Here is a 22,395-nt window from a genome sequence, read left to right on the forward strand (position 1 = left end):
GATTGAAGAATATTAATGATGTTGTCTACCAATTATATTGTGAGGTGAACAACCAATGTCTTAGGCCTATAAATAGATACCTCTATCAAGAGAAGTTTACACATATAGAAGAGGAAGAGAAGGAAGAATGAGGGTGAGTGAGTTGAGAGGAAAGAGAGCAAGAGGGAAATTCTCCAAGAGAGAAAATTGAGTGAGCCATACATATTGTAAACACAAAGTTGTAGCCCTATTATTTTACATAGTGGAAAAGTTACTGATGTTGCTCTCCGGGGATGTAGGCATAGCCGAACCTCGTTAAATACTGTGTCTCATCTACTTTACGTGCAGCTCAATATTCGCACATATACCAGCAAATCAATTTTCTTTTTATTGAATTTTTGGAAGAATATTCGAACTTGGACCGAAATGCCACTATCAAATCAATAGACTTCGTTATAAACCCATGTTTGGAGATGAGTTCTGGAGCCGCTCATATTCTGAGCTGTTCAATACCCATATCCAGGCCCAGATATTTTTTAAGCCCATCAAATAATAGTTAGGATCCATGTCAATTTTAATTGAATTTGTCCAATCCAATCCGATCCACCAAATAAAGCCTTATAGTTTAGTTTAATTTTAAATTATTTTCAACAAAGGACCAAGTAAGTGTAGTAGTTTGGAGCAAATACTCCATCCAAGAAAGGTCCTAGATTCGAATACTAACCTCCGTATAGTGTGTGTGAATTTAGTATACTGTCGACTCTTTCAATAGAAAAAATTCTATAAAAAATAATAATAATAATATGAGTGCCTCTCTCTCGCGTTCTGCAATTTTAGTACCAGATAAAAATTAGACAGGGCTAATGGTATTTCTTTTTTAATGTTGGGAGAAGTGGAAAGTTCGAATCTCTACTCCGTAAAAGAGAAACATAGATAAAACAAATACTGAAGAAAGAGGGAAAGATAACCCTGTTGAACAAGGGATGGGATTTGAATAATTTTTCTGGGTCAAAGTATACATATACAATGTAAACAAATACCAAAAAAGGTAATACTTCTATTGTGCCTCTTTCACTGACGCCATTAAAAGCTGTACAACATGAATCCTGTGCTCCTTTTCTCTACAAAATATCCGCTCTCCAATATCTAAACCGGGTGCATCCCGCCACCGGCAACCTGCTTCCCAACTGTTACTTAGCTATACAACTGTCTGTTTATGTGTTTATATATCCGGTACTCTTCGGTAGAAAAGAACGTATGCAGCTGATGTCCTGATCCTCTCTTGACCAACAGGAAGAACCTTTTCATCATCAAACTCGTACCACAAACCATTACCAAGCTGCACAGGGAACAAAAATTGTTTACCAATTCAATTGAGAAAGCCCTAAAGTGAAGAAAACTTGGGGATAAAATGCATGTAATAAAAAAAAAAAAAAAGAAAGGAGCATCTAAGTGCAGTCTGGCTTTCAATGAGTATAAAGGATTCAATTGAGAAACTTGGACAAAAGCCCAAGGAATTTTCTAACAATAAGAGAAACAGAACTTACATGAACAAATGCTGTATAGTGACCACCACCCATGCCGCCATAGTGATTACTAATTGCATACAACATATATTGGCAGGATAACTGGCTATTTCGGTGACTAATGTAGGGTGAGAAATCTAGACCATAAATTGGAAAATCAACAAATGTTTCGAGCTTGTTCTTAAATAAATTGCTGTATGAGAATCTTTTCAGATGAATAACCAGAATCTCAGGCAATCTCCAAAGGTCTAACTTTTTGCTAGCTTGCTGAGGCTTCTTGCAGATAGGGCAGTACCTGTAAACAACATATCATTGCAAAAGCTAGCATTAAGATAGGCAGCAGGTATATGACTACAATCTATTATTTAAAAAATTCTGAAAACCGAAAAAGACAAACTGCACAGCTGACATAATTAATGAACAAAATAAACTTCATGCTCTATCTCTAGCTAGATTAAGCCAAGAAACAACAGTCAAGAGGATGCATAACAGTTTTGTTCTTGTAATTCAAATGAAGTTAGATGCTAACCACATATCCTCTGGTCCTAGAGGTTCTTCCTTCATAAAGGCTTTAAGGCATTTGTACAGAGAGACAGATTCTTCAGGCTTCCTCACGAAAAATTGGGGCTTGAAAACCTCTGGCAAAGTGTTTAAAAGGCATGTATCGTACTTTTTAGTCATATTATCGGACCATAAAACAAGCACCTCCAACCTCTTAGGCAACCCTGAGACCACGATCGGCTCATTCATCTCTATCAAGGTATTTTTTATAGCTTCTTTTGCATCTGGTAAGTAAAACTGGAAGTCAGTATCCGAATTTGCTTCATCCCTTGATTCCCTGTCTGAGTCGGCATCATTATCCATAATTGTAGTAGCAGTAGTAGTAGCAGCATTAGAATCTTCATTAGCAAAATCATCATAAAAAATATTTAATACATCTCCAGGGCTCATCAAGTATGGATTAAGTACTTTCAGGAACGCGTTACGAATATCAGATCCATTGCAAACATCAGGCAATGTTGCTACAAGGGGAATGCCAAACACCTGTGGGACTAATCTCATCTCCCCATTATTGTGACACCTGATCCCAGACAAAAATATGTATTTAGGCTTTTTTACAGGAAAAGGCAAAGACAATAAAAATAATAATAATATTTTCAATAGTGAAAACATAGAAATGCAAGCTGTATCCTTTTAAGAGATCATGTAACAGGGGGGAAAGATAAAAACATTATCATCACAACACATAACGGTCACAACATAACGAATTAACATCATTATCTATGTTTATGAGGTCCATTGCATTTTTCCACAGAGAAATCATTCACATGTAATAGTTATTGAAACCTGGTGGCCATATGGCCTCAAAGAACAGGAAGCCAGTGGTATTTATTTACAACCTAAAAGACGTAATAAGGGAAGACTTTCAAATCGGTCAAGAAACTTACAGAGAAGGCCTAACTTACTGCAGGAGATAGTTACAAGGTTGGATCATAAAAACATTTAAAAATTATTAATTCAGTACGCACTTGCAAACATCTGCTAAATACATATAGGATTATCCAAAATTCAGAAAGTTTGCATGAATTCGATCAAAACTTCAAACTCCACATATCCCAACAGAACCAAGTTTCTACAGCAACAATGACCTTTCAACTACTCTAAAATCCTACTGTGTACGACTAGGTAATCAGATTTCTTTATTAAAAAAGTGGCTAGTAACATGAGGGCAAGGCATGACGCAACAACAGCCTGGTTTTCCCTAACCAAACTGTTGCAGGTTCAAATCATGGAAACCACCTCTCTGGGACAAGGGGTATGGCTGATGCATCTAGCCTTCCCCAGACGCATTGGAAGGAGTGTCATGCATTGAACCACCCTTTGTCTTGCATATACAAAGGCTGTGATATATATTAAACAGACCCAACTATATCAAACAAAAACATATTACGCACCACCAGTATCACTCATAGATGGTCATCTTTCAACTTCATTTTTTTTAAATTTGTTTTCTATTTCTGCGATAAAATAATTTCAGCCTTGACATATAAGGTGTGAACGAAAATGACTCAACATGTCAGAATGAGATGGAATGAACAAGCCAACAAAATTTGACTGTTTCTATATGCAATCATTCCCTAACATAAATTAAATCTTCAACAAACAGTTCGCAATACCAGATACCAAAATAATAATAAATAAAAACAATATGTAAGCTGTAACTGATGTTGTATTTGACAAGGCAATGGTTTATACAGACTTTTAAACAAGATACACCCGAAGATGATAGTTGGAAGAGCAACAAAATCTGGGTTCAAACCTAAACACAATTCACACATGAAATGCTTGATAAAAAGTGACAACTTACCATCTGGACCTGAGACTAACTGTTATGTTGGACGTAAAGTTTTATGAGGAAGATCTTATATTTCAAAAAATCATAGACTTCTCAAGTACATAAATGAAGGAAATTGATTCAGGAGCTAATTGACTTCTTTCTTGGTTACAGAGATTTCAAAGTGTCCAAAGATTCAAGTCTGGAATCAGGGTGCTTGTTTAATTCTATCATTACCATATCAAAGTCTAGTAGAATTGAGTTTATTGGCATACAAAAAATATCATTAGTTACTAAAAGAAACAAAAACAATGTATATATCATAAATACCATCCCATAAGACAAATTCTATGCCGTAAACTTTCAAATGAATCAAAAATGAATGTTACAATATACTTTGGGAGTCTGACCAGATTTTCCATCATTTTGACAACAAAAATAAGAAAAGGGATACTTCTCACCACACCAACTACTTGCATTATTCAACGACAGCTTCTATTACACGAGCAATAACACATACTAGCAAGTACTCTTTTAGGGGTAACATATCACAAAGACTATATTTTGTACACAGTTTCTATTGAATTGTGCGAACCAGGCACCATCATTGCTATTAGCATCATGTGTCCTTTCATGTCTAAGCTTATAGTAGGCATACAACATACCTTGATTACCAGGTAACTGAAATTATCATGTTGAACATTTCCCAAAAGGTCCCTGAGCTATTTTGGCAATCACATAAAAATTATTTAGGTTGCTCACTGAGTTCCCTAACCTATTTAGTTTAAAATGCAAGGGGAAAAAGGTCATTGAACTAATTATAGCAAAAATTAGAAGCATTATCACTTTTAATTTTTTAATAAAGTAATTTGAGTTGGGCAACTGATAAAGCAGTGATGATTTACTCAAGAAACCAAACTTACATGTCCATCTGCTGATGAATGAACGTAACCAAAAGGGACGTCTCACAACCCTTTGGTAACTGATAAGCGATCAATCGGTCACCATCTCTGATCAAGTCTAATGAATCAAATGGATATTCCAGTAGACGGAAAATGCGACACTTGTATACCTACAAACAAAGGGTCAATGACTTGGCATTCTTAACCTCTCAGTGAAGGATCTTTAAAAGATTACAAATAGTTACAAAATCAATCATGGACATGAATTTACTATGATGGCATGCAAAAAGCAAATACAGACCACGTAATTGTCAAAATGCCAACAAATGGTGCTAGAGAACCAGAGTCCACACACAACACTGCATGACTGCTCCATGACCGTAGCTACTATGCATGCATGTCATCCATATGACAACTCCAATTCCCACCCCACCCTCTCACTCCAATGACATACAGCAATGTTTCAATAACTCTAAAAACAGAGCTCCAGAAATATACCTCAGCAAGCATTAGGGTTTCATCATCTCTTAAAGAACATGCAGCGCTTAAGGCATTAGTCAGATCCAACAGCCTTCCACTCTTGGGCACTGTCACAGTAAATGTACAGGGCAATGCAGTCCCATCTGTGCTTAGGACCGTCAAAGTCATAGTCCGCATTGTTGTTGAAGGTAATGGTAGAGAAAGGTACATAAATGGGTCAAATGTAACGGACACCTTGCTGCAAACAGGGCAAACCAATTTTGACCGGTACTGGCCCTACAGTAGCAAGGGGAAAAGAAATTTCAATATAGTGTTAAAAAAATAAATTTAATGAAGTTGATCCCAATAAACTTATCTTAAGAAGGAATAGGTGAAACTTAAATCTACAAATTACAAATGCATTTAAACCATAAAACTGACTTGGCACACATCAACAATGATGGAGTCATTGCGAGCAAGGTGATTTTGCCAATATTCTTCTGCCACTTCTTCATCTGGACGACCCTCTACATCCTGAGCTTCGATATACGGCTTGCATTTCACACGATTTAGATCTTCATGGAGACCATCCAACAAAAAAGCAAGAAGTTCCTACATGAGGCACTTCGACAAATTACAATTTATAAACCTATTTCCCACGCAACAAAATTAAACATTTACACCTATTGAAAAAAAGAAAAGAAGAAAAACTAAACATAAAACCAACTGAACTAACCTGGGAATCATGCTGATTATAGCCACTGAATTGGGGAGCAAAACTCGCAAGTTTTAGCTTGAACATTCTTGGAGCCACTGGCTTTGCACCTGGAGCCCATAACTTCCTCAACAACTCTCCAAATGCCAAAGCAAGTTCTCCCTGGAAAATAAGTCTATAGTAAAAAGGAGAGCTAACAATCAAAGTAAGCGAAAGATGCCACAAAAAAGCAGCCATTTAAAATGAAAACTAAAGGATTAACCCATTTACATACTTTCATTCCTAGTGGATTTGAATAATTTATGTCCTTCCGGTAATCTCCTAGAAAATAATCAACAAGCTCTGGGGTATGCACCAAGCATTGTATGGCACTGTTCATAAAACAAGTATTCCCAAGATTTTCTAGTCCAATAAGGCCTAAGGAACCAGCTCCTCTATAGATTGTACCACTTTGCAAGGAGTTGGTTGGAGTTAAATAAGGATTCACATAGTCAGTGCTCCCATTCATCTTCATAGAGCCACCATAAGTAGAACTATCCATACTGGGATGTTTATCAGCCACTTCATCACTCCTCCAATCTCTACCTTTCATATAATCTGAAAATCCATGGAGTCGCAGTTCAAGGAGAATCTGAAAGGACAACATGAAACGAAAGGCCATATAACTAAACTGTAGAAATTAATCTGCATGTAAAGATATATAAACTGCAACACTGAGCATTAAAATTAATTTTGGTAGACATTTATATACAAAATCTGGATCCATTTTCTAAGAAAAAAATTGAGACTCGATGTAGCATACTTCCCAGTAACAAAGGATCAACGTGAGCATGCTGGTGCGAAAGTTCAACGCCAACCAACTTCCGATCATAATAATATTTACTAACATAACCATCAATGCAATTCAGACTGTATTTGCAATTCCAAGATTCAGTAAATGGAATTAAAAATTCAAAGGCCTAAGCTAGAAAGGTAGCACAAACAGTAAAAAGTTGAGCCGCTACTCTCCAGTAGATTGTGAAATATCAAATAGAAAGTATCCATCCGCTTTCTGGTGAAAGGCACCCACCAGATTGATGAAATATGAGAGTTAACAAATAAATAAGAACCATACATTATAATCACTCACCTCTTTGTTCAGTTGTCCAGGAATATCATTTGGCAAATTAATACTGTCATTCATGAAAATTTGGGTTGTCTGCCCTGAGAAGTCCCAAATATGCAACTGTAAAATCAATCCATGGATGAGTAAATATCATCACATACATATCAGACCAATTGTAAATGACTAATTGTCACTCGTCAGGTAACTCACTGGAACATACTCTGAACTGAAAATATTGCAGGCCCTCTTGTAAGAATCAACTGTATTATCCTGAAAATTGCAGTCTAGTCAAATTCAGAAGGTAATCAATCGAAACTCTAAAGAAATAAAAAGTGGTTATTAACTTTACTAAGTTTATAATGTATTCTATATGACATTATATGAACCCTATTAAGCAAGGGCACATATATATAGCAATTCCAAGGCATATACATCACTATTTCCTAGTAATTACAACTTATATGCCAGACAAAAAGACTTGTAAGTGATTGTGAAGCAGGAGTCCATAAAACAAAACATGTGTTGCTTGCATAACTACCTACTGATTTGTTGCCTAGTTGCATGGAATTTTCCCAACTACAACTGTTCCAGCAGATTCTAAGGAAAACAACTGCTAGTCCATTCACTGGATTGTGTTTCCATTATACCCCCAACTAACTGGGTCCAAGTGATAACATCTTTCCTAAATTGATGTTGTGACCAAGACCATAGAAACAATCACATTTAAGCACGGGAATGTATCAAAAAAGCGCAATAATGAGAATGATATGCATGTCACAAACACACAAAAGTTTAAAGAAAAGAAAGTGAAAGTTGCACAGCCCATGTTTCAGTAGGATCCCAATGCCACACAAATACCACATTCAAACATTTAAATTGTAAAAGCTAACTGTTCCGCTTCATGTCAACCTGCTAAAAGTCATAATCCATCAACCATGTGCTGTCTATTCTGATTCTTTATAAATTTCTTAATCTGACTCCTCTTAGCGCAAATAACCTTCCTTTTGACTCACGCCACCTCCATCACACAACAATTCCAATCCAATACCTGATAAGCTGATTAAAAAAATAGTTCATTATCACTTATTGGGACTACAATCCTTGCTATTCAAAGTACACTCCCCTTCTTGATCTCTCTCTTTTACTCATCTTCTCAGCATCTTGTTCAATAACTATATCATTCTGTTGTTCCTCACCACTTTGGTCCACAAAACACAGTTGGTCAATTGCTACCTCAAATTAAATTAGGATTAATGCGTGTATTATCCAGCAACTTCACCTACCTATAATGTTTTGAGCATCACAAGTTCTCTTAAAAAATAAATAAATAAATAAATAAAATTCACAAAAAAAATTTACATACTTCAGATTATGCCATTTCTAATCTGAGGCATTATTCTCCCAGACATTCCTTTCCAAAGTACAACAGGTATCCAACTTCCATAACTAATTTTTTTTAGAATTCATCCAATACAGTAATGTAATGAGAGGGAAAGGGATGCAAAATAAGGCTAAATTACAAAACTAACCTTTTGGCTGATCTTTACAACCAATGAATTCGTTTCCCATGAGACAAATAGCCTAATTTGTAAAGAAAACACATCCTTCAAGAAAATTTCTGCACCAAAAAGGCTCACGTTATCCTTTGCTGCCGTGTAGAAATCATTATGCCTACAGGAAGAGTGGACAAATCAATGCCATTATTATTTGGGAGGTGGTGGAGAATAAAGAGAGAAAGCTCCATTCTCATAAATCACTGTCAAATCATATAGACATAAAAATAACAATAAATTAAGGCACTTCAGGAGAAATTGGAGAAGAAAGAAAGAAATCCCTGAACGCAAAAGAAAATAAGTTTGTTTTCTACCTTCTCCTATAATCCCAGGAAGCACAGTAAACATATGCCTAAACAATGAAATCAAGACCCCTTTTAAGCTTTTAGCAACTTTGTTTTATGAGAAACAAAACTATTCATTAAATACTAAAAAATGTACAAATAGCGAACAAGGAGTCCACTTCTGGAAAAACTACAAAACATCTGCTTTCGAATCCGATAAGATAACATAGAAAGACAGCTCCCTAAACCCCAAACCATAGACGCCCACAAAGAAGACAAAAAGCAGACCCTAATCTCATAAGCACTCCACCCTCTTCACCAAGAACATTCTCAAAAACCCTCCTATTCCTTTACGCCTATAAAATCAAGAAAATTGCCATCATACCACATTTCCCCAGAACTACTACACCCCTTTTCTTTCCACAAAAAAAAGAAAAAAGAAAAGAAAAAGGGCTAAGTAGGGAAATGTGCTATTATTATCATTAAAGGTCGACCGTAAACGGGCAATCAAAGATTTTGGCAAGCTACCAGAATAATTGAAAATGAGCCTCATTTGACAGCATTTAGAGTAACAGTTAGGACCTACAATGAACCTTCCATTAAGACCTACCCTAATCTAATGGCAACTTAAGATACCACAATTCGGACCATCTAAAATGAGAAAAAGAATTGCAAAATGAGAAAAAGAATTGCAAAATAAGAGACAGAAAGCTTCCTCACCGTCTGAGAGCGCGACACCATGTAGGTTCAGGGACCAATGCATACTCACGCCCCGAAAACCCTTCTTCAGCGACGTCCTTCTTCTTCAAATTCAGAAAAATCTCCGAGCCAGCATCGTCGTCCGTAGACGCAGTGTACAAGACCCCTCCTATCTGATCGTCTTGCGTTCGAACCTCCTTCCACCACCTGAAACCAAACGAAAACACGAAATGAAATCCAATGCAGCAACAGAACCATCTCAACAACTCAAAAAAGGGCTCAACAGCAATTCAGTAGACAAGTCACTCGCTGGAGGCGCACCTGTAGGGAACGAGGTAGAGCTTATCGACGGCATTGTGCGAAACGTCGTCGTTCGAGCAGCCGTCGTCGTCGTAGTCGTCGTGGAGGCGGAGACGCTGGGAGCGAAAGCTGGGGCGGAAATCGAGGTCCCAGTAGGGGTCGTCCATGGCGGAGGAGGAGGAGGAGGAGAAGAAGGCTAGGGTTTTGGAGGCGAGGGCGCGTGCGAGGGACTTGCAGAGGTGGAGCGTGGAGGAGAGAGAGAGATTGGGGAGGAGGGTTAGAGAGAGAAAGCGGGTTGGCTTGTACAGGAAGAGAGAGAGACGGAGCTTCTCGGAGAGTCGGGTCATAATAGAGAGAGTGAGTCAGAGCCCGCCTTTACCTATTCACTCATCGCCACACACCGGCTTTCTCCAATTAAATAAATTTAAAACGAAAATAATTTTGGACCCACCCGTGTTTATATATGTGCGGATTGGAAGAGTGTAGTGTACGCGCAAAAAGTGAGAGTGGGGGAGTTGAGGCGTTTCTAGAGTTGTTTTTTGAGAGGCTAGACGGTTCTTCTTTGCTTAATCTCTTTACTGTGTTTTTTTTTTTTTGGGTTGAAGTTGCATTCATTGCAAACCCTGAAAGGGGAAGAGAATAGTACAAACAAAGCCGAGCAAAAGTACTGGCCAGAAAATTAACAGAAAACAAAAATGAACAAATCTAGATAAAATCAATACAGTATAGAATAAAGATCATATTCCTGAGCCAAAAACTAAAACGTCAAAAGCCAACAAAAAATCATTTAGCCCAGATAAAGGCATATAGCCCATAAAGAGGCATTACGCCCACATTCAGCATAAAATCCACATTAAACATAAAATAAAAAACATGAAACTTAGTCGCCACAACCAAAGAGAAACTCCAAGCCACCACCACCAGCAAAGAGAAACCCCACGACTGTAGATGGACAAACCACCAATTACATTAAGAACCAAACACCTGTAGGTTAGCAAACCAAGCCAAACATCCCTCAAAACATAGCCCACCCAAGATTCACTAACAAATCCAGAATTAACCCAACCAAAACATCCAAAAGACAGCAGCCAACAAAAAAAGAATGAGAAAACCAATTCCCTACCCAGGAAGGAAAAGAACCAAGAACCTAGAAGGAGATGGTGCAAACACCCAAGCTAGAGCTCTACACATCTTCCAACAAGTGCGCGCCAAAACTCGTTTAAAATTTGCATTTACAAACTAAGGATGAGGCCAGATCAAAGTGAAGATGAAGGAATCCATATGTGCCATAGATTTTTGGTCGGCATGGAGCAGGGCCTGCAGGGTAAAGATGGTGGTGATAGGGGAAATCATGCCCATGGTCTTCATCCCACCAGATTGGGAAAAGGGCGAGAATGAGAGAAGTGTGATTCAAAAAGGAAGAAGGAGAAAGAAGAGATGAGGGGAAGGGAGGGGAGGGAAGGGGAGGAGGGGCAGACCACCTCCCCCTAGATGCGGAGCTAAAGGGGTGGGGGTTTTTTGTTTCTCTGCTAGGGTTAGAGAGAGATACGGCGCTATCAACAATGGACTTTAAAAAGCATCAAAGGGAGTTATTCTTTTTTTTATTCTTTTTACTGTGTTTAGCAAAAGTTTTAATTGTTGTTAATTTCTAATTTGTTCCGAATCAAAGCTTCAAATTATGATCATCATCATCATCAATCAAGTTTGTCTAGGAAAATGCTCTAGGTCATTTGAAGATCTCCTCATTTGATTTAAAGACGACTCTAAAAATTGACTTTGAAAAGTTTTTTTTCTTCTTCTTGTAAATAATTTATAATGGACTATTTTACCCATAACCCATACAAATAAACGCGAATTTGGATTTGATTTGTCCCTTCTTTTTCTTTTTTTTTAAATTTATTTATAAATCTATTTGACTTAATTTAAAGACGCAAATTTGTGTGTATTTTTTTTTACTAGTTGGATTAAAGCGAAAACAACAATGAAACTACATTGAGATCACTTTAGTTGTGGCCACACTAGAAACATCATTAGCCTAAGTTACAAGAATGCTTGACAAATGCTTTCGGAGTTGTTCTTCTTTCATAAATCCAAGAATTTCACATCTGCTTATGAAATATGAATGCCCCAGACTGTCCCTGTTAATCATTACTCTGATCCCAAAGGCCAAAAAAATAGGAGCGAAATCATATGATGTTATCCCATGCTAATGTATCCAGAGCCTATGCTTGCTTAGAGCACTCTAATTTCTTTAAAGTAACAACACCGGAGGTATGACACAACCAATTAAGGGCAAAAGCGTATTGCTGACCTATATCCAAAAGTTAGAGTTTCAAATTGTCTAAGCCAATATATGCTCTAGTCAACTTGTTTAAGTCAATTTTTGTTGAGTTTCAAATTTTTAGAAGTAACATGTTGGAGGAAAAACCTGATTATGATTATTTATGAAACTCTTTTTTAAGAACCTTTCCTAATGAGAGGAGTGTTATCACACACATTATAAGACCCCGTTTAGTTCACGGCCCCATTTTCCCCCTTTCTTCCTTTTTTATTCACATCTTTTCACCCACCCAGACTGAAACTTTCTCTCGAGAAGCCATATGCCAAAGCAAGCCTTTTTAGGTCTAGCACCACCGCCCCAAACCAACTCTCCTAATGCCCTGGTCGCCACTCCACAGACACTAAGTTTTCACATTACAACAATAAAACTATCAAACAATCATGGTACACATGCAAAATCTTGCAACCATAGCAGGACCGTCGATGACAGAGTTCGTAACATCCTGATTAGCGACAACTATCTCAAGAACAAGCCCTCATGGTACGATTGTTCCCATTCACCCTCTTCCTCTTCCACTGTCACCTCGTGCTCTTCCTATTCCATCATCACCCCGTGTTCTTCCCTTTACACTGTCACCCCATGCTCTTCTTCCTCTTCCATGATTGTTCACCTTCCCGCTCTTCCTCTTCCACCACCTCATAGGACCGCCTTATGATCGAATCTCTATTTCTGTCTCCATAGTGTTTGGGCTTTGCCTCTAGTTGCTCTGCCTCCACCTCCTCTGAGTGTGGATACGTCTATGTCATCTTCACCTCCACCTCCTAAAGACAGTCTAAGCCCGGTTTCTTCGATGTCTCCTTCACCTCTATCTCCTGATGATAGCATAAGCCTGGTCCCATAGGAGAATCATTCACCTCTTCTGCCTCCACCTCCACCCTGGTCGAATGACCGAGTGAATTGGATAGAATTTGATGTTATAAGGCATTCTCCAACCCATGAGGTGCTAAACCCAAATTTTCTCTCTCCAAAAAGTAACTATTTTGATTTTGCCTGAACTAAAATCGTTTTTTCTCCCAACCCTCCGGACTCAAATTTTAAGTCCACAACTTTATTAAATTGTTTAAGAATGATTTAAGCCAACTGTGTCAAAAATATATCTATCTCCCTTACTCCTGGCACACATTCACACATTTTCAAAACATCTTCATCAGACGTAAGCTTCTCAACAGAAGCAGAGTTGGGAAGCTCATAGTGATATAACATTATACCATCATAGCCTAACTCCTTAACCATCAGACCAATTTCAAACATAGACATTTGGTCCTTATCGCAAAAATCAATGAAATCCAGAGTCCCATTTACATACAGGTTGTCACATAAAGAACCCCCACGGTTCATTCGAATAGTAAACTTATCATCTTCACCTACAAAGCCACATAACAGTCAAACCTATCAATACACAATTGTTCAATATTTAATTGGTGACTAAACAATGACATAAACAAATACAGAGGTTTTGGACCACTAAGTACTGTCTCGAATTGAAAACAGTTTGGTTTGAAAAAAAAAAGTGCCTTTCCAACAACACAACGACAGAAATGGACTATGGACCACAAATATCACTATTAAGCACACTTCAAAGCAACTAAAAGGTTCAGACAAAATCAAACCGCACGCATCTTAACCCTTTGCAAGGAAACCAAAAAGCAAAAATGTCCATACCCACAACGTCGACACAATCAAGTACATCGAGAAGAAGCTCGTCGACAAAGGCGTGCAGCCCCTTGAGCGCGAGAGACGGGACTGGGATCGGGCAGCCGCCGCCGAAGTCCGGCCACGGCGGCAAGTACAAGTGGGAGGGGCCTGATGACGTGGCGGAGAATGAGATGGACCCGGTCCCACCGGCTATTGATGAGGGGGACCCGAACTACGTGGACGAGGTGGCAGAGGAGAGGATTGTGAAGGGGGAGGATGCTGACGTGGCGGGGTTGGTGGTGGGGAAGGTTGAGGTGGCTAAGGCTACTGAGAACAGGGAGGGGGTTGCTAGGGTTGAGGTGGTTACTCCTCACAACCACCTCGAATCTTAGTTGATTTCTAACTCCCACCAGTAGTGATGTGGTTTTGTTGACCAAAAAAGAAAAATCATGTATCCTGTATTTAAATTTGATGTCTAAATTTATGCAACTTTGATTTTGTGCATCTTTTTTGTACCTATGACATGACATGTTTCGATATAAGTTTGTTAACCACTTCCTCAAAAACTTGCACTTGTTGCCTAATGCATGTTACATTACTTGTGCCCAACTTGAGGTGGTTAAGCCGCCGGAATCCGCCTAAATCGATGCAAATTACTCGGAAAACCACCATAAGTTCCACCTAATTGCTTATTTTAGTTTTATTTCATCTTTTTACTAGGGCATTTTATTAGTAATCATCATATATTATTATGTATGTTTTATCCATGACGTTGAGTATGTACCCATAAATGTCCCTAAAATTGAGTATGAACTTGTAAATGACCCTATAGGTTGGGGGGTTTACTGTAATTTACCCTAAATGAAATTATAATGTGGGTGAAGAGATTGGTACATAAATTGATCATTTATGAGTTTATCAATTGAATTTCACTTGCGATGAGTTTGTAGTTCAAGTGATTAAGAGTATTTGTCCGTACACCTTAGGTCTTAGATATTATTTACGTTTCTCCCAATATCACTTGTATAAAAAGGAAAAAATGAATATCCCTTACTTCTTGATCTTCGTTTTTTTTATGAATTTCACTACAAAGAGCCCAAACACATACACTAAATGGGCTCTTGGAACCAGCTGTGGCCCTGCCTTAAGCCCAACCTCTGTTTCTAAATCTATGGGCCGAAAAAGCATTACCAAGATTCCATCTTCATGGGTTCATGCGTGGGTTCATATTTTCTGATGCTTACGAGTGGATTAGGCTCATAGGATCTCTAATAAATTGGGTCCTGATGAAGTATGCATATTGCACCTCTTTTGGTGCTTATGATTCCTCTGTTCAAACACCTCATAAATATTTGTCACAACAATTATAATATCTGGGCTGCTATGAACTTAGGGTTTTTTTTCTTTATAAGGATCCGATTTATACTGCTTTGTAGGAAAGATTTATGCTAAATTGCAACCTCAAACATTTTTAACTATTTGACCAAAAAATAAACATTTTTAACTATGCTTTTCCAAACGCGCGTTGAAATTATCTTGATTACCTGCAATCACTTTTAGTCATTCAAGAAACTAAAATCAAACATGTTCAAATGTCTTATAATTAACGTTACTTTTATCACATTTAAGAATCACATCTTTTACATATACGAGACTCATCTATGTGAGCCCATCGCATCTCTACGAAAAATGTGATCACTAATAATGCGACACACAGATCTTTTATTGCCCCCTATGAGATAGGAGTAGAAAGCTTGGCATCGCCATAATTCTTGTCTTGTCCATTCAAGAATCCAACAATGACCAACGCATTTGTGCTTGTACTTTGTCTGTGTCCATGTGTATAACAGGAAAAAGGTAAAATGTGCTTGCCAATAGCCATGGCTACTTTAACTTTGTCGAGAGTGGAGGGGAGGTTCTCAATTTTGGTGAGGCAAATGGTGCCATTTGGTTGATTAGTAGGTTGACAAGAAAGTAGAACAATATGCATTTCTGTCCTCCAACGCCCAAGGCACCATTTCTTCATTAGTCCTCCTGGGATTCCTTCGTGACAGTATTGCACATAAACGTGAGGTGAGAAACCTAAGTGGAAAACATGGCCCTCAGAGCTCTCAAGGCCTCTTTCACCCCACCACTAATGGCCTATAATCATTCTTCATGGCTTACAATTTGAAGGTCAAAAATCCCAACCCATCATCTCTGCTCCATCCAAAGTTAGGCTCTTTTTTCTCTTTTCTCTTTTCTCTTTTTCTTTTTTATACCTAAGAAGTCAAATCCTTAAATGATTATACGGAATTAACTATATTATAACACGTGAATGATCAAATGAGGTTAGTTATATTATATATATCTACGTATGTTAATTGAGTTGATAATGTTTTTACCATCATTAAAAATGATGAGCAAAATTATTTTCGAAGCTTGTAATTGCTTTATTTATTTATTTAGGGTTTTCACTTCGTTTGCATAAAGTTTAAAATTCTACTATCATGTTTGTAATATTATCAGCCCTACTGTGTGTGAGAAAGTTGAGTTATAAAGTTTTTTTCCCCCTTTATAATTGAACTAGACAAAGTATGAACAGTCTTATAAGTTTGCTCCTAAACGGGTGGAAAAGTCAGATAACTAATAATTTATTGGAGGCTAACGGCCAAATGAGAAGGTGATTAAGTTAAGACTGTATACTAGCAGCCTTGGATCCTAATCAACAATAATTAGTTTCATGTGGGATTAGGTATCCGTTTATCTTTGACCATAATTATCCAGTTGGGGTGCCCACAAAAATAACCCTCACATACAAATAAAGTGTATAAAATAATGGGGTTTTTTTTTTTTTTTTGTAAAGGTATAAAATAATGGTTGTACCATGAAATTATTTAGTTGTCACTAATATATATCAATCATTTTGCTCTAAATATTTTCCCATTCCCTAATATATATATATATATATATATTAGAATAGCTAGGATTTCTAGAAGAAGATGTCATTCGTTTGATGAGAAATTAAAAAGAATATCGAAAATTCGAGTGGCTGTACTAATAACGTATACAGTACTTGAATTCTTGATGTAAATTCTACATAGTCGATTCTCATCCTTCAGAGACTACGAGTGTAATAAAGCATCCATCAACAAAAGAATCACCTTAAAATGATCAACCAAAATAATCATTCTATACGTATAAATTATAGAAAATTATGTACTAGTATAACTTATAAGGCTGTATATAGGATACTCCCATAACCCATATTTTGGATTTCTATGCAAAGAAAAAAGATTCATTATAGGGCTTTTTTCATTTTAAACAAAACATCATTCTAATTACTCTATATACATAAATAAGAGTTAAAAGTAAACTCAATAAAACGGATACACTATCTTAATCAACTAACTTAATTCATAAACGTAGCATTTTGTCAGTTTTCTACGGGCAGACATAGAATATTCATCGCGATTTTATTATTATTTACTTTTGTGGGTTTTCAATTGGTGTCCAGCATTGTATGCATCATTTGCTTTTGTTTCGAGGCTGCCCTTCAATTTTGTCTTCTTTATGTGGTCCGTGGGATTTCCGGGTTTCACATCTTGTTTTTATCTTAATTTGGTATTTGATTTTGGAAAAAGACATATGGTTCTGAGCTGCTTCTATCATAATATCAGACACGGATTCCGTGACAATTAAAATTTTCTTTTTCAAAATTTTACAACCATATATAAAGTTTTTTTTTCATAAACTAGAAGTCCAGAGGCCTAGAACCATGAAAGTTGTGGGAACTGTTGCGTTTTGTCCATATGTAATTGTGTAGTACAGATAGACAGCTGCTACTTTTTCTTTTTTTTTTGTCTTTTTTTCTCATGTTACAGTTTAAATTACTCTAATTTATGGTGACAGAAATTCGAACTCAGATAGAGACAGACGGATTGCTCTCTCGATTAAACTAAATCGTATTTGCAAATTTGTTTAGGTTGATTTTCCTACCAAACACAAGAAAGGGTTCACCTCGAACAAAATTGCATTGGTGTTCTAGGAAAAACACTCATTCCTATAGCATTGAAATTCAAAAATCTTAGTACAAAAAGAAAAATTCAAAAATCCAATTCTGACAAACAAGCACTCTAACAGTAACGCCCAACGGTACAAAATGTATATATTGAATATAAAAAGGGACTTAATATTATCCAATTTAATATCATGGAATGGCAGTTGGCTTGGTTTGCTGTGACCTATATATTTTTAGTACATCCCATATTTTATAAGAAATTTAGGTCTTACCAGCACTTTTTGACTATAAAAAAGTTGCAAAATATTCCACAGATTAGCTATTTTTCTTTATTTATGTTCTTGGTGAATTCACGGATCTGGCTATTTAATTGTTGAATGGAAGAATAAGACAAAGGGAACAATATGAATGTGAATATGTGATGACAAAATACTTTTAAAAAAACCCAAATGGCAAATTAATATATTTGTTGAAAACTTTAATCTTGGCTCATTTCACTTTTTTATGAGAGATGGTTCTTCTCAAAATCACTTAATTATATAGAGAAACACATGAAAAGTACTTCTCCCCATAAATGATTATGGTCCTCCCAGAATCACTCCCGAGGCCTTAAGAATCAATCAACAAAAAACTCCAATACGGATGAGATTTGAAGGAATTGTGCCGTGGAGATTCTGAGTCATAGCCAGGTCTGCTTTTTTGGTGTGAGATGTTTTCCGTTTAAAGAATTGGTTGATTAGCTTTCACACCATTTTAATTTACACAAACGACGAGCTGCAAAGATTGGGGGTTGGTGCAATTGCAATTAAGGACCTTCGGCACCTTGGTCTATAAAACAACATGCGCACACTTCATATATACTTGTAGACTAAGGACTTTTGCAAGTTGCCCCTTCCAATGGTTACGTTATGATTTTTTTTCTTCTTCTTTTGTATATTGTTCATATTGGTCGTTGCATCATTATCTTCTCATTTTGTGTTATTTAGATATGTTATGGTGACAATATCCTTGGGGTCAGGGCGGAGCTGCTCCTCATGCATTTCATGTTAAATTTATATTAAACATCTGTAATTGTTAGGATTCTTTATCCATGGGCAATGAGTATTGGGAGTTTCTGTATTTATAAAAGCTTTAATTTTCATGCTTATCCTAATTGTTGGTTCAATTTATGCATGACGAAAAAGAAAAGAAAACCAATTGACACAAGTGTGAGCACGTACCAAAAGACTAGTAATGTGAAAATGTTAACGTGTGTTTTACAAAACCCTAGTGAAAGAGAGAAGGACTATTATCAAGAAAGTAAAGAAGATTAAAATAATAGGTGAAATGTCGAGTCCTCGCGAAAATGGCCGCTTTCTCCTACAGTGCAAAAGTGGAGCAATCACTCTCTGGGCCAATAAGGGCCATTCTTGTTTTGCATGTGGCATCCTTCCATTGGCCAATAGGCTCTCCTTTTTCGTGTTGTGATTGTGATTGGTGGCTCTCTCTGTAGGCCCACCATGCCCCTTTCTTTGATTGGTGGCTACTTATTCCACATGTCGCTTTCTGGCTTTCTGGGGCTTTGGAGATACATTTGTGTGATGTTGTGGTCTTTTGTTGGGACCGTTCTCTGTGCTCGTCTTTTCATTAGGCTGTTGAATGAACGTGTGTGTTAAAGAAAAAATAATTGCAATTATCTGTTCATTTGTTGCAAATTAATTTACCACAAAAACAATACGAAGATTTGTTAATTTGGTCTGGAATCTCGCCAATGAGCTTTCGAAATCGGTGAGAGAAGTCACGTACTCGTATCATCAATAGTATCTACGTGCATGAAAGCGTTCAGCCTCAGTGGTTTTACCACGCTCCATACCCCCAAGCATGATTGATGATAGTATTTTTCATTAACAGAATATCAAAATAAAATTTACTACATATCTTATATTTTTCTTCTTTTTTTTTTCTGATCATATATGTACTTTGTCGTGTATTTTATCGCTATGATTGACACATGTATAAAATAATAAATTGAATCGTATGTATTAGATATACAATTGGGAAACTATCAAAGGCAACCTTCTAGAATTGGTGGAAAATTTGGGTTTTCCATGGCCACTAATATATTTCTTTTTCTTAAATTGACATGCTTATTTATTTAATTTTCTATTGTTTTGGACTATAATTTTATCTTTTTGGTATGGCCCAAATCGACTGATTCAATTCAATTTTAATCGTTTTTTATAATTTGGTGTATTGGATTGAATTCCTAATTTCTAAAACTGACATGATTGGATCGAATGGCGGATTAGCTTGTAAGGATCCAATCCAATCTAGTTAGTTTCATGCTTATTTTGCTCATTAGGTAATGGAAAATGCTAGGATAATCATTTTTAAATACCAACTTGTGTACCATTTCTCTAATAGAGGGTGAGACTCATTGTATTGGTAGGCTCCACCTATATTAGAGACATAATACATAAATTAGTATTTAAAGATGGTCTCCTTAGCATGACCCTTAAGTAATTTTCATTAAGGAAGTTATAAACATTTTAAGTAATTTGATGAAGTTATGTTTAATATATTATAAAATTAAAATAATTTTCTCCAACATTTCATTTATATTTTACATTTAGGTCTATTAAAATGGTTGATTATATTAAACTTGACGATAAATGTTTCATATTCCATTATTATCTTTTTCTATTATGAAACCGATCATCCAATCCAACATTAATTTGATTTGATTAAATTGGATTTAAACCTCTAATGTGAACGAATTGGATTGAAAAAAATCATAATTCAATCTATATTGGAATCTGATGAGGATTGGTGAAATTGAATTGGTTTCGAACCAATAAACACCCATACCTGCTTGCATGAAAAACCGCCATGATTAAATAAAACCTAGCAAGAGAAAACATTATAGTATTTGAAGGGTTAAAATAATGATAATTAAGCTCTGGCTAAATTCCTAATTAATGACATCGACATAATGAAAGGCACGGGAAACAGAGAGCATCAAAAGTCAGAATCCAGATGCATGTGGTCAGTTGGTGTTTACTTTGCTTTCTGATTGTTAAAGATATTTCAAGAGGCTACAAGTCTTACTTGATTTCATCAGCATTTTCTGAAAGGACAAATATAAAGTTAGTGCATGTAGAGATTATAGGGTTGTCTTGCAATTCAACAACCTTTTTATTTTATTTTATTTAGTTTTAGCTTTCTTTCTTAGTCATCTGAATTCTGAACCATGTTTTTAAAAGTTATTTTGAGTGGTTGAATTAGTTAGTTGAGATCGTGTCATTATGCATTGATAATGTTTTTTTTTAAAATAGTCGTATAAGCGATATTCTAAATTATAAAGAAAAAGGATTTCTCACACGTATATATTAAGTCCTTAATTCAGAAAATAAACTTTAAATACGTACAAGATCTTTATATATCATCGATATTATAGAAACTTATGTTGAAGAATAACTAGCACATGAATTGAAAGAATTTCTCTTTTACAAAAGTATTTATTTTTTCTTAGACAGAAACTTTTCTCTTCATCTTAGCTATATGAAATGAGTATCCTTATACCTGTAGATTAATATTATTCAATTCTTGTGGTTGGCACCCAACATATGCTAAGTACTTAAATTGAAGCTTAAATTTTGAATTGAGATCCAGCTTATAATGGTGGAGCCAATTTGTTACGTATAACTACTTTTGGAGCCCACATATTTTAATCTATGGTGTAACTTGATCAATCATGATAATCATCATCTCTAGCTAACATGAGGCAATGATTCCTTTCAACTTGCAATCAACAACCAAAATCAAATCCCAAGTCCAAAGGTTTTTTTGTTTTTTGTTTAATACAAGTGATAGTTTCTCATACACACACAGCAACGATGTTATGAGAGTTCGAATATGAGGTCGCTGGTCTATAAGTCAAGAGCATTTTCTACTGAACTAGACCCAGTTGGCTTTATCTAAATCTTCAATTTGAATTATAAAATACAAAACCTATTTATTCATGCATCCGAGATTATAAATTCGATTTTTCCTCTCTCAACATCGTTTAAATTTTTTTTTTTTTTTTTTTTTAAAAACAACCCAATTTCGGTTGACATGAAAAAAACCTACCTGTTATCTCTAGGATTCTTTCTGGCTTCAAAGGTCTTCGATCCCTACCCAACCCATGAAGCAAAAAATGCACATGCAATCGAGTGTACATGTGACTCCTGTTGCACATGGAGTCAAAAAGCTTCAACACCAATTAATTAAAACTCCTTCACTTGCTCTATAAGAAACAGTCAACAATATTGGGTTGGATTTTTTATTTTTCATTTTTATTTTTTAAAAAAGGGGGATGGATTAATTTAGACGTTGACTCATATACATTGCTCACTAACCAAGCATGACATCATAAGCACATCAATTATCACCAGCAAAGAAATATTGAGCATGCCACCACCTAAAGTGATGTTCTTATAAGCACATGTTGGGTTCATGATTGTGACCAAAATCAAGATTTAGTGCTTTACTTTGCATAAATAGATACTTGGGAATTGTTGTAATTAGTTTGAAGAATCAAA

General features: G+C 36.3%; 1 protein-coding gene and 1 pseudogene across 1 annotated transcript; one reads left to right on the forward strand and one right to left on the reverse strand.

The window, feature by feature from the left end:
- Nucleotides 938-10,204, reverse strand: LOC18771753 (ubiquitin carboxyl-terminal hydrolase 8). The gene is made up of 13 exons (XM_007204811.2): nt 9,879-10,204; nt 9,579-9,764; nt 8,551-8,692; nt 7,232-7,291; nt 7,046-7,141; nt 6,191-6,547; nt 5,938-6,078; nt 5,643-5,813; nt 5,241-5,498; nt 4,764-4,912; nt 2,035-2,586; nt 1,527-1,800; nt 938-1,318 (listed from the first exon to the last, which is right to left on the reverse strand). Exons 1-13 carry the CDS (start codon nt 10,202-10,204, stop codon nt 1,202-1,204), a joined length of 2,829 nt encoding a protein of 942 aa, XP_007204873.2. The 3' UTR covers nt 938-1,201.
- LOC18770631 lies at nt 13,826-14,305 on the forward strand (annotated as a pseudogene).

The sequence above is a fragment of the Prunus persica genome, chromosome G7 (assembly GCF_000346465.2).
Source record: "Prunus persica cultivar Lovell chromosome G7, Prunus_persica_NCBIv2, whole genome shotgun sequence".
Classification (NCBI taxonomy): domain Eukaryota; kingdom Viridiplantae; phylum Streptophyta; class Magnoliopsida; order Rosales; family Rosaceae; genus Prunus; species Prunus persica.

Bases quoted from the DNA above. Each gene is read 5' to 3' on its own strand.
- LOC18771753 (XM_007204811.2), bottom strand. From the start codon at position 10,204: ATGACCCGACTCTCCGAGAAGCTCCGTCTCTCTCTCTTCCTGTACAAG. The intron at 7,142-7,231 runs GTGAGTTACCTG...TTGATTTTACAG, and splicing joins TCAGTTCAGAGTATGTTCCA to TTGCATATTTGGGACTTCTC. The intron at 6,079-6,190 runs GTATGTAAATGG...CTTATTTTCCAG, and splicing joins CAAATCCACTAGGAATGAAA to GGAGAACTTGCTTTGGCATT.